Source organism: Dendrobates tinctorius, unplaced genomic scaffold (assembly GCF_039654945.1).
Source record: "Dendrobates tinctorius isolate UK_male_01 unplaced genomic scaffold, ASM3965494v1 ptg000450l, whole genome shotgun sequence".
Taxonomy (NCBI): Eukaryota; Metazoa; Chordata; class Amphibia; order Anura; family Dendrobatidae; genus Dendrobates; species Dendrobates tinctorius.
Window position 1 is genome coordinate 1303512 of NW_027362112.1, and position 12469 is coordinate 1315980.

Consider the following 12469-nt stretch of genomic DNA (forward strand, 5'->3'; position numbering starts at 1 on the left):
ATTATAAGGCTGTAGCCACACCCACGTTCCCAGCAGCTGACTGGTCACATGACTGTGACCTCACTACAGGTCCTTCAAACAAAAACAATAACAATATCTGGTATGCTTTACTTCTGCCTTACATTATGGAGATAAGCCATTTATGAGACACATATCTCCCATCAATTACACGACCCTTAGCCCTGCCACATACCTCCCCCCTCTGCCTAAAGCCGTGGGGCTTGGCACTTTCACCTACCAGGCAAGGGATTCTGGAGAGGGCATCAGCATTCCCATGTAGCTTCCCGGCCCTATGCTCTACATGGAAGCTGAAGTCTTGTAGGGCTAAGAACCAGCGGGTGACCCTAGCATTCTTGCCCTTGGTTTCCCTCATCCACCTGAGTGGGGCATGGTCGGATATTAACCTAAACTTCCGTCCCACCAGGTAGTACCGTAATGTGTCCACTGCCCATTTTATGGCCAAACACTCCTTCTCTACAACTGAGTAATTTCTCTCACAAGAAGTCAACTTCCTACTCAAGTAGAGAACAGGATGCTCCTCCCCACGTATCTCTTGGGAAAGGACAGCTCCTACCCCGACATCTGAGGCATCTGTCTGGAGGACAAATTCACGTTTAAAGTCTGGGGCCACCAAAACGGGCTGCTTACAAATAGCTCCCTTCATTTCTTGGAAGGCTGACTCTGCTTCTTCAGACCAGCTGACCATCACTGACTTTGTCCCTTTAAGCAGATCAGTTAGAGGTGCAGCCATTGTGGCAAAGTTTGGGATAAACCTCCTGTAATATCCCACAATCCCCAGGAAGGCTTTAACTTGCTTCTTTGACAGAGGTCTCGGCCATGTTTGAATTGCCTCCACTTTATTGATTTGGGGTTTGATCTCGCCACGCCCCACTACATATCCGAGGTACTTGGCTTCTTCTCTCCCCAAGGCACACTTCTTCGGGTTTATTGTAAACCCCGCCTCTCTTAGAGCGTCAAACACTGCTTGGACCTTTTCCAGGTGAGTCTCCCAGTCCGGGGTAAAGATGACGATATCATCCAGGTATGCGGCAGCGTATAGCTTATGAGGTGCAAGGATTCTATCCATCGCCCTCTGGAAGGTTGCTGGAGCTCCCTGTAGGCCAAACGGCATCCGGACATACTGGAAGCACCCGTCTGGTGTGGAGAATGCCGTCTTCTCCTTGGCTTCCTGTGCCATGGGGATCTGCCAATATCCCTTGGTCAGATCCAAAGTGGTTATGTACCTGGCAGGTCCAAGTCTCTCGATGAGCTCATCAACGCGTGGCATGGGATAAGCGTCGAACTTGGAGACCTCATTCAGCTTCCGGTAATCGTTGCAGAACCTCCATTCACCATCAGGTTTTGGGACCAGGACAATCGGGCTCGACCAGCCGCTCTTGGATTCCTCAATGATCCCGAGCTTCAACATACGCTGCACCTCCTTGGAGATTACCTCTTGCCGGGCCTCAGGAATACGATATGGTTTCACGTTCACCCGCACATGTGGCTCGGTCAGAATTTTGTGCTCCACCACCTTCGTGCACCCCGGCAACTCTGAGAACAGGTCGCGGTTTTTCTGGAGTAACTCCCGGCACTGCTGCTTCTGGGCCTTCGATAGAGTCTCCGCTATGGTAACGGCTCCAACCTCCCCTTCTAGGTTGCCCAGCAAGCACGGAGTTACCGCTGGCTCTCTATCTTGCCACGGCTTGATAAGGTTAACATGGTAAACCTGGTATGGCTTCCGTCTTCCGGGTTGGTGGATCTTGTAGTTTACGTCTCCCAGTTTCTCCACCACCTCATATGGCCCTTGCCACTTGGCCAAGAACTTACTTTCCACCGTCGGGATTAGCACGAGAACTCGGTCTCCCGGATTGAACTGCCTCACTCTGGCTGACCGGTTGTAGACCCTGGCCTGAGCCTCTTGTGCCTGGCGGAGATGTTCTTTAACAATGGGCATCACCTTCGCAACCCTCTGCTGCATCAGTGCCACATGCTCAATGACGCTTCTGTGGGGCGTGACTTCGGCTTCCCAGGTTTCCTTGGCTATATCTAGGAGACCTCGCGGATGCCGGCCGTACAGAAGCTCGAAGGGGGAGAACCCCGTGGAGGCCTGGGGAACTTCACGGATAGAAAACAGTAAATACGGTAAGAGACAATCCCAGTCTCTACCATCTTCCTCTATGACTTTTCTCAGCATGCTCTTCAGGGTCTTGTTAAACCTCTCAACAAGGCCATCTGACTGTGGATGGTACACTGAAGTCCTCAGCTGGGAAATTTGCAAGACTCTGCACAATTCTCTCATCACCTTGCTCATAAAAGGTGTCCCCTGGTCGGTCAGGATCTCCTTCGGCAAACCCGTCCGGGAAAACACATGGACCAGCTCACGGGCTATACTCTTCGCAGAGGAGTTTCTCAGGGGAATGGCCTCAGGATAGCGTGTGGCATAGTCCAGGATGACTAATATATACTGATGGCCCCGAGCTGATTTAACTAAGGGACCGACCAAATCCATGGCAATTCTCTCAAATGGCACCTCAATAATGGGCAGTGGCACAAGAGGGTTCCGAAAATGAGATGTGGGGGCAGTTAACTGACATGTCGGGCAGGACCTGCAATAGTTTACTATTTCCCGGTGACACCCAGGCCAATAGAACCTCTGTACAATCCGTTCCTGGGTTTTTTCCACCCCCAGGTGTCCCCCCAAGATGTGTGAATGGGCCATGTCCAACACTTTTCGTCTATAGGGGCCTGGTACTATTAACTGCTCTGCCACCTCCTCCCTTATTTTCGTGACCCGGTACAACAATTCCCCACTCAACATAAAATGGGGAAACCTTGTGTCTGCTCCCGGCTCTTGTGCAACCCCATTAATGACGGTGACATTGTTAAAGGCTTCCCTTAGTGTGGGGTCCCTATGTTGGGCAGTCCCAAAATTCTCCCCGGCCACCCCCAACTCCGGGATGTCAGGTACAGGGGACCCTTCCTCTTCATCCCCAACAAGGACACATAAAGGGAACTCGTCTGCCTCTGGTGGTGGCGATACCTCAGTGGGGTGGATTGGTTCCCTGCTCTTGCTAGCACACTCAGAACCCATCCCCCACAGATCCCAAAACAGACAGAAATCCCGGCCAATAATTATGGGATGCAACAAGTCTCAAACAACGCCAACTTCATGCGACTCGGTGCCATGCGCCGTTTCAATCTTCACCCTAGCCATAGGGTAGTCCTTTGCATCGCCATGTATGCACCGAACACCAATCTTTTTACCCGGGAGTATGTTTAGAGGAAAACTGGCCCTCACAAGGGTCACCAAGCTCCCGGAGTCCAGAAGCGCCATTACTGCTCGACCGTTAACCTTCACGGGACACGCTTGTGGCCCCTTGTTAGGTAGCGAGTTCACACTGCAAGCTGGATATGCGTAGTATGAACTACGGCGTCCCATGCTGCAGTCCATCTGCTCGGTGGTCTGGGGACAACGGGCCGCTATATGTCCTGGCCCATGACACTTCCAGCAAATAACACCCGAGGGGACCTTGGGCACCGCCTCCCCCGCCCCTTTTGACCTTGGACGCACCACCCCTTTTAGTGACTCCGCCCCCTGCTGGGACCCCCAATATGGAATGGGCTGCTTCCCCAAGGAACCTTCCATCCCCTGGTATCTCTCGACCAGCCCAACCAGTTCATCAGCATTTTGGGGATCACCCTGGGCAACCCAAGTCTGTAGAGGTCTCGGCAGAGAATGCACAAACCGATCCATCACAACTCGCTCTACCATCTGTGCAGGGGAAGCCGACTCTGGCTGCAGCCATTTCTGGACCAGGTGCAACAGGTCAAACATTTGGGAGCGCGGGGGTTTGTCCCGGTGATAGGCCCAACGATGCACTCTCTGTGCCCTGGTAGTCATTGTTACCCCCAAGCGGGCGAGAATTTCCGCTTTTAATTTGGGATACTCTCTGGCATCTTGTACCGTCAGGTCAAAGTACGCCTTCTGGGGCTCCCCCGTTAGGTAAGGGCCAGTACCTCCGCCCACCGCTCTGGCTGAAGTTTTTCCCTCTCAGCCACCCTCTCAAACACCGTCAGGAAGGCCTCCACATCATCCTCAGGGGTCATTTTTTGTAATGCGCGTCTTACCGCCTTCTCGACGTCGGTGGCATCAGCCCGACCTGGGGTTTGGGCGCTCGTCCTGCCCTCCTGGATGGCGGTTGCCAGAAGCTGCATCTGCTGCCGTTGTTCCTGCTGGCTCTGCTGGAACTGCTGCCGCTGCTCCTGCTGGCCTTGCTGGATCTGCTGTAACAACAGCTTGTTGGTTTCCTGCTGCAGTGCCTGGGACTGGACCAGGTGTTTCATGAGGTCCTCCATGATTCCAGGCAATGCTTGTTGCCCCGCTGCAAACTTCACCCAGGACATGCAGCAACTGTCTCAAGTCTCTGCTGGGACCGCTGCCCGCATTCTCCACCAATTGTGGGGATGTGACTCGCTTAGGTGCAGCGGGAGACAAATGTGAGACAGGTTCTTCCACAGTGCTTGCAGTTTATTCACGGCATAAATGCACAAGGCAACGTAACACCAAACAAATAGCCTTTTAGCTCAGGCAAAATAACACAATGTCCGTAGTTGTAGACTCAGAGCAGGAGTCTCAGCACACATGGGAGGTTTAGTCCTCCCCACACACAACTCCCTGGTTCAGGAGCAGGTCACATTATAAGGCTGTAGCCACACCCACGTTCCCAGCAGCTGACTGGTCACCTGACTGTGACCTCACCACAGGTCCTTCAAACAAAAACAATAACAATATCTGGTACGCTTTACTTCTGCCTTACATTATGGAGATAAGCCATTTATGAGACACATATCTCCCATCAATTACACGACCCTTAGCCCTGCCACAATATATATATATATATATATATATATATAAATAGGGGACCTCCATGTCATGTGTGTGTGTGTGTGTGTGTGTAAATATTGTAAGGTAGCGCTGTCATTCAAGGTTGGGGACACTCGCTTGGCAGCCAAATAATCACGTCCGGCACGGGTTTTCTATAAAACAATAACAATCCATGCGGTTTATTCAGGCATCATAAACCCACAGCAGCATAAAGTTCATATCAACAGCATAGTGTCCATGACAGAGCTTCCCTCTGCTTATCCTGTGGTCACACAGGTTACGCAATGTCCAGTACTCAGGCTCTTCAGCCTCACAGATATCTCACCCCGTCAGGGTTACCTCATGGCTGCTTCAGCTAACTGCAGACGTTCATTCCCTCTCCCTGGGAACTGTCAGACGCTTGCAGCCATTACTCACAGCATTCACGTGCTGTCAGGCAGGAAGCCTCATCTCCCAGCGGGACCTTCCACAACGGACAATCCGGGTCCCAGCATTCACTCCATGTGACCTACCCTGGCTCCTTATATGGTCCGTAGCCACGCCCACCGGATCACATGGCTGTGACCTCATCACAGGTCCTTCACACACACTCATATACACTTTACTATGGCGTTCTTAAACACACCCCTGACACATTGGAGCGAAAGATCAGCTCTGCTGATCAGCACATAAGCAAGCCTTCATCTCAAGGCCCCCACCTTGAGATACATTACGATCATTCAGCATCCTACTCCTTTCAGGACACTGGAAATGCTTATACACCTGTCCTAGGACACCCACACGGCGCCCCCTAGTGGACACAGTTGTCGTTACACCACATACCTGCCCCCTTAGTTCAAACTTGTGGGGTTGAACACACAACATTACCCCGGGATCTCGAGACCGGGCATTCATTACACCTTTCCCCACAGATCGAGAGAACCGTCTCCGTCTGTCATATGGCCTCATCCCTACATTAGGCCTCCCCCGCCCCCAGCAGTCAGAATATCAGTCTTGGTCTTTGACCTTCTAGTCACGGTCTATCTGCGTTGTCAGACACTGTTGTGTCTCACAGGGCCTAAGGTCTCTCAGCTTTGCACTACCCATCGCACTGCCACTTGCTGACATTCTTCGGCCATCTGCCATGTCACTACTTGGAGGAACCCTTCGGGTCCTTACATCTTGGGTTGCAGGCGGCCGCCACCTGGTGTTCCGAACCTCTTTATTGATTCGCCGACGTTCCAGCCTCAACTGCTCAATCTCTTGCAGGTACCCCACTCGATACTCCAATAGCATCCGAAAGTTTCTCAGGCTTTCCTGTCATGAACTCATTTTCTGCTCCACCAGTTGAGAGTTCCCCTTCCGTTCTCCCTCTGGTGGTGACAGGAGGTAGTGCGGTTGGTTTAAGTGGTAGTGATCTGCCACCTGATGAGTAAGATAACGATTAGATCTCTGGAGTATCAAACTGGATATAAGACAGTCGACGCCTTATCCGGGTGCTGGTGATTCAGTCTGCTTCTCAGGTCCTGGACTTCAGCTCTCTTCCAGTCTTCTCAAGTTAAGTTTGTTTTTTGCTAATGTTCACACTTGCGCTTGTTGGTCAATTCAGTTTGTTGTGTAATCAGCCTGCCCCTGCTGGGGCTATGCTGAAATTCCACTCCTATTAATCAGTATTTGCCAATCTGCTTTTTGTTCCTTATTAGATTGGCCTCTTTTTTGCTCTGTCTCAGAATATTTCAGAGTGCTGATATAGGTTTAGAAGTCTAGTGACTTCAGGGTTAATTTTGCTATCAGAAGTGTTGGACAATATTTTTGTAGTTTTTTTTTGGCAGATTGCAGACAGTGTCTTTCCTTTTCTGTCCTTTTTAGTTAGCCGGGCCCCATCGTTTGCTCAGCCTATTTTCCTGCCTTTGTTTGTATTTTCATCTTTTTTCACCGTCAATACATGTGGGGGCTGTCTTTCCTTTGGGGTCTGCTCTGGGGCAGTTAGTTTTCCTCTTTTCCTGCTTTAGGCTTATGTAGTTCTCCGGTTGTGATGAGGCTTCTAGGACCAACGTAGGAACGCTCCACGACTGCTGCTAGTTGTTGCGGTTAAGATCAGGGATCTGCAATCTGCATAGTTACCAACTTCTCTGGTTTTCTGAGACTTAGCTTGTTGTCTCTTTTTCCTCCTCGGTTTCCCATTTATAACACTTTCCACAGAGCCAACCACCATGATGGGGATCCTACCCTCTTTACTGGATACCTGGTCTTCATCAGGAGGGATCCTCACCCTCATCATAACAGAGATATTTACAAGGTCTTGCATTACCTTCCCGAATCTTCCAATGATTCTCCCAATCAGACCATTGGGTAGCGGAATCACATCTTTCCGCAAACCCAGCAGATCCGAGACTCCTTCTCGGTGCAGCATTATGGTACACACCTGTGGCCCGTCGTTATCTGGAAAGAATATCCCACATTCTGAAAAAGTCATACACGAACATTGCTGTTCCTCTTTTGACACACCGGCCCTTCTCTGGCCCACCCTGATTTGGGTCACTGCCCCCCCTCTGGGACTCCACCCCCTTTTGGGCTACCATCCCGATTTGGGTCACCGCCCCCCTCTGGGACTCCACCCCCTTTTGGGCTACCACCCCGATTTGGGCCACCGCCCCCTTTCGGGATTTCCCCATGTCCGTTCTACGGGTCTCCTTAGACCACAGTTCACACAACACAGTTTGTCCCTTGAGCCCGTACTGGCCCTTTAAGTACGATACCACACAAGTTCTTGCTGGCACCACCACAGCTCCTGCTGTCACCGATCTCCGACACCTCCGGCCGCTGTTCACACACAGCTGCTGGTGTAACCTTCGTAATCCCGCCAAGTTACAGGAAGCCGCTTGTCACCTTCATAACCCTGCCGAGTTACAGCAAGCCGCTTGTCACCTTCTTGACCCCCACTGAGCCACCGCAAGCTGAGTTAAGAAGAGAAAAAAACACAACACAAAACTCACGTGTCCTGTCTGTGTGCTATTCAGGACACCCGTCTCCTCCTGAGACCGTCCAACACACAGGGCACACCGGGTGCTATTCAGGGAGCCGACCCTCCTTCCAGGGTTTCCAAACACACCGGCCTCACCAGGTCCAGGGGCTCGGCGGGTGCTATTCAGGACATCCGTTTCCGCCTGAGACTGTCCAACACTTACGCCTCACCAGGTCCAAGGTCATACCATGTGATCCGATTCTTCTCCTAGAACCTCCCAACACTGACCCTCCAGGACCTTGCTCACTGAACCCTCCAGGTACACAGTCTTTCTCACTGACCCAGGTCAGTACAACACGAACACCTGTCCGTTACCTGTGTCGGCCACTCAGGTCCTCGGGTAGCTCTTCTACGTAGAGACACCCTATAGCAATTCACAGTCTCTTTCTCTGACCCCGGTCAGCATACCACACGGCTTTCACGACCGTCACCTGCCAGCCGCGCAGGTTCTCGGACCCCTCTACTGCAGAGGTGTCCTATAAGTCTTTTCCACTGACCTCGGTCAGTATATCACACGGCTTTCAAGACTGTCAGCCCTCCTGTCTCAGCGTTGCCAGCACTGCACCATGTGCTTTTGGAAACCGTTGCCCTTCGCAACCGAATGTTGCAGTCCTCTTCCGTTGCTCCTAGCAACAAGGCTACAATGCTGCCCATAGCATTCTCCACCAATTGTAAGGTAGCGCTGTCATTCAAGGTTGGGGACACTCGCTTGGCAGCCAAATAATCACGTCCGGCACGGGTTTTCCATAAAACTATAACAATCCATGCGGTTTATTCAGGCATCATAAACCCACAGCAGCAACATAAAGTTCATATCCATAGCATAACGTTCATGGCCGAGCTTCCCTCTGTTAAACCTGTGGTCACACAGGTTGTGCAATGTCCAGTACTGAGGCTCTTCAGCCTCACAGATATCTCACCCCGTCAGGGTTACCTCATGGCTGCTTCAGCTCACTGCAGACGTTCATTCCCTCACCCTGGGAACTGTCAGACGCTTGCAGCCATTACTCACAGCATTCACGTGCTGTCAGGCAGGAGGCACCGTTTCCCAGCGGGACCTTCCACAACGGACCAACCCGGTCCCAGAATTCACTCCATGTAACCTACCCTGGCCACCTTATATGGTCCGTAGCCACACCCTCCGGGTCACATGGCTATGACCTCATCACAGGTAGGTCCTTCACATACACTCATATACACTTTACTATGGCGTTCTTAAACACACGCCTGACACATTGGAACTACTCCTACTCCTATCAGGACACTGGAAATGCTTATACGCCTGTCCTGGGATACCCACACAGCGCCCCCTAGCGGACACAGTGGTCACTACACCACAATATATACAGTGTATGTGTGTGTGTGTGTGTGTGTGTGTGTATATATATATATATTCTATATCCATTTAGAAATTAGAGTTAACATTTCAGGCTCTTGACCATCAAGAAAGAAACACATAAATTCAAAAGTCAACATATAGATGACAGTCTATTCCTCCTGACTTACTGAAATTAGACATCTGGTTAAGAGAAAATGCGGTGAGGTGTATAACAAAACATGGGGAATTACAATACTTTTCTGGGAGAAATACTTCATTTTTGGGACAATTTCAAGGGTGCCAACACTTCAGGCAATCACTATATACTGGGAACGTCTTTGTGGATGGAGATTTATTTGTATTCTTGGATTTGCAGATAAATGAAACTGAATGTTTTTTTCATTGTTTGCTTCTAATACAGAACAGGAGCAACTTCGGGTTCAGGCCCAGGAAAAAGCCAACATGGAGGAGATGGACGAGGAGCAGTACGGCCAGTTACCAGCAGACGAGAAAGCGCGTATTGATGGACTGCGACTCCGAGCCTTGAAGGAGCGCAAGAAAAGGTCTGATCTCCATCCTGCTGAAATCTTTTACAGTCGGCTCCATCTGTGCTTAATCATCGGGTGCTGAGTGTTTCTCCTTGGGGTGCAGAGAGCAAGAACAAAGGCAAGCGAGAGCGGAGCAGGAGCGAAGGCTACAAGAAGAACTGGCGAAGCAAAGAGAGGAAGAGGAGCAGAAGAGGAAAACCAAAAGAGGAAAGAGCCGGGACTCTGAGAAAGAGGGAAAGAAAAGTCAGGCTGGTAACAAACAGGTACTGCCCCCACTGCTGCCCCCAACAACACTGCCCCTGACACAACGCTGCCTGCACCTGTCACAATCCATTTTTGGATCTGTGTCAGTTTTGGGCTGCTCACATTTAAACTTTTTTCCTTTCTGGCCATCGGGGTTAATGTCAGTTCCCCCCCCCCCCCCGGTGGCCACTGGTGTTACTACAACTTTAGTTAGTCTGCTGGTGGGTTTTTTCCCCCCGGTGGCCGCTGGTGTTACTGCATTATCATTAATTATCTATGCAGTGGGGTGCCACTCCCACCTCCCTTTATAAAGCCACCTGGTGCTGCAGATCACTGTTGGTGATACTATTCCTTTTGATACCAACCATGGCCCAAAAATGACACAGGCCCAAAAATGGATCGTGACCACACCGCTGCCCCGACACAACACTGCCCCTGACACAACGTTGCCCCCCATCGCTGCCCCCAACACAACACTGCCCCTGACACTTCTCTGCCCGCACCGCTGCCCCCGACACAACACTGCCCCTGACACAGCTCTGCCCGCACCGCTGCCCCCGACACAACACTGCCCCTGACACAGCTCTGCCCGCACCGCTGCCCCCGACACAACACTGCCCCCACCGCTGCCCTCGACACAGCACTTTTCCCTCCGTGGTCATCGCTGTGCCATTTGCTGTCCTTCTTGGACCACTCTGGTTGCAGTGTCGTGACCCTGGCACCCCCGCAGTGTCGTGACCCTGGCACCCCCGCAGTGTCATGACCCTGGCACCCTCGCAGTTCCGTGACCCTGGCACCCCCCCAGTGTTGTGACCCTGGCACCCCCCCAGTGTTGTGACCCTGGCACCCCCACAGTGTCGTGACCCTGGCACCCCCACAGTGTCGTGACCCTGGCACCCCCACAGTGTCGTGATCCTGGCAACCCCGCAGTGTCGTGACCCTGGCACCCCCGCAGTGTCGTGACCCTGGCACCGACGCAGTCTCGTGACCCTGGCACCCCCGCAGTGTCGTGACCCTGGCACCCCCGCAGTGTCGTGACCCTGGTACCCCCGCAGTGTCGTGACCCTGGCACCCCCGCAGTGTCGTGACCCTGGCACCCCCGCAGTGTCGTGACCCTGGCACCCCCACATCGTTGTGTCCCAGGCACAGCCACAGTGTCGTGTCCCTGGCACGACTGCATTGTCGTGATACTGTCCTTCTCTCATCATCCTCAGAATCTGCTCGCTGTGAAAACAGAACCACGATTAGACTCCGGAACTGAGCGAAAAGCTGCAGTGAACCGAACCGATTCTGTGCAGAACGAGTTCGACGAAGGAAGAAAAAAGAAAAACCGAGACTTTCTCCAGCATGTGAGTGTCCAGGAGGACAAGGAGCCGGCGAGCGAGAGTGAGAAGCCGCTGCTGCAGATGTTCAAGACGTACGAGTCCTCCCAGAAGGAGATCCTACACATCCTGACATTCTGGGACCGTGTACAGGGGGTCCTAATACCACCTACAACTACAGAAGATAGGCAACAGGAGGGGGAGGAGCAGGCACCGGAGCGGCAGGCACCGTCGGGTAAGAAGTACAGGAAAGATCGAGAACGGCAGGAGAAACTGGAGCGAGAGAAGGCTGAGAAAGAAAGAATGGAGAAGGAGAGGCTGGAGAAGCTGAGAGCCACGGCAGAGGAAGATGGGGTCCACGTAGGCCCAGAGAAGAAAGGGCAGGAGAACCTAGAGGTAGAGCTGAAGATGGGTGTGGGGGTCCCACACTATGAGCTCCACGTGTCGGGAGATCCTGCCACCATTCAGACTGTTCTGCAGAGCAGCTTCCTGCCATCAGTAGATGAGGTGAGTGGACGCTGTCCGTCCATCCATGGGCAGTAATGACGACAGTGATGGCTGCCAGTCCTGTGCTGCACAATGTGCCACGTATTCACACATCGCTTTATGTACCTTACTGCTCCTGACAGGTGCTTGAAGGCCTAGGGCTCGGCCCATCCGGCCCACCCATTCCTCCACCTTACATTTTCTCAGTCATCACCTTCCCTGAAAGGAGGAATTTGTGTAGTGACCCGGAGACGCTCGGCCACTTCTCCTTCATTGCCACTTCTCCTGACGACCCCAATGTCATTACTGAAGATAAGAAGGATCCAGATCCTGAGCCGGAGCCTGTGCACCCCATCCCCATGCTGAAGGTAAGACGGCTGCCATATTGTCTGCCTGTGCAGATCTGGAGGACCACAGATTGGGCACAGATTGTCCTGTAGGGCTGTCTGGATACAAGACATGGAGGCCATCAGTAACGGGAGCTCCCGGGTCTGCAGACATCACAAGCTGCAGCTAGACGAGGCTTGTGGGCTGCACATGATCCCACTGCTCACCTTGGGGGCTGTGCCTTACCTCCTTCATATTGAGATACGTCTCCATCACACGACCAGTGCCGGCAGCGGCTGTGTGACCCCTGCGGCTGTGTGACCCCTGCAAACT

The 12469-nt window shown here is 52.4% G+C and overlaps 1 protein-coding gene across 1 annotated transcript in view; it reads left to right on the plus strand.

Annotated features, from left to right (window-relative positions):
• LOC141077424 (hydrocephalus-inducing protein-like) overlaps positions 1 to 12469 on the plus strand; it is a 33126-nt gene that overhangs the window by 14607 nt on the left and 6050 nt on the right. Inside the window, exons 12-15 of the mRNA XM_073564354.1 lie at positions 9632 to 9773; positions 9862 to 10021; positions 11216 to 11830; positions 11953 to 12177. Of these exons, the coding sequence (XP_073420455.1) occupies positions 9632 to 9773; positions 9862 to 10021; positions 11216 to 11830; positions 11953 to 12177 (1142 nt within the window). The remainder of the gene's footprint in view (positions 1 to 9631; positions 9774 to 9861; positions 10022 to 11215; positions 11831 to 11952; positions 12178 to 12469) is intronic.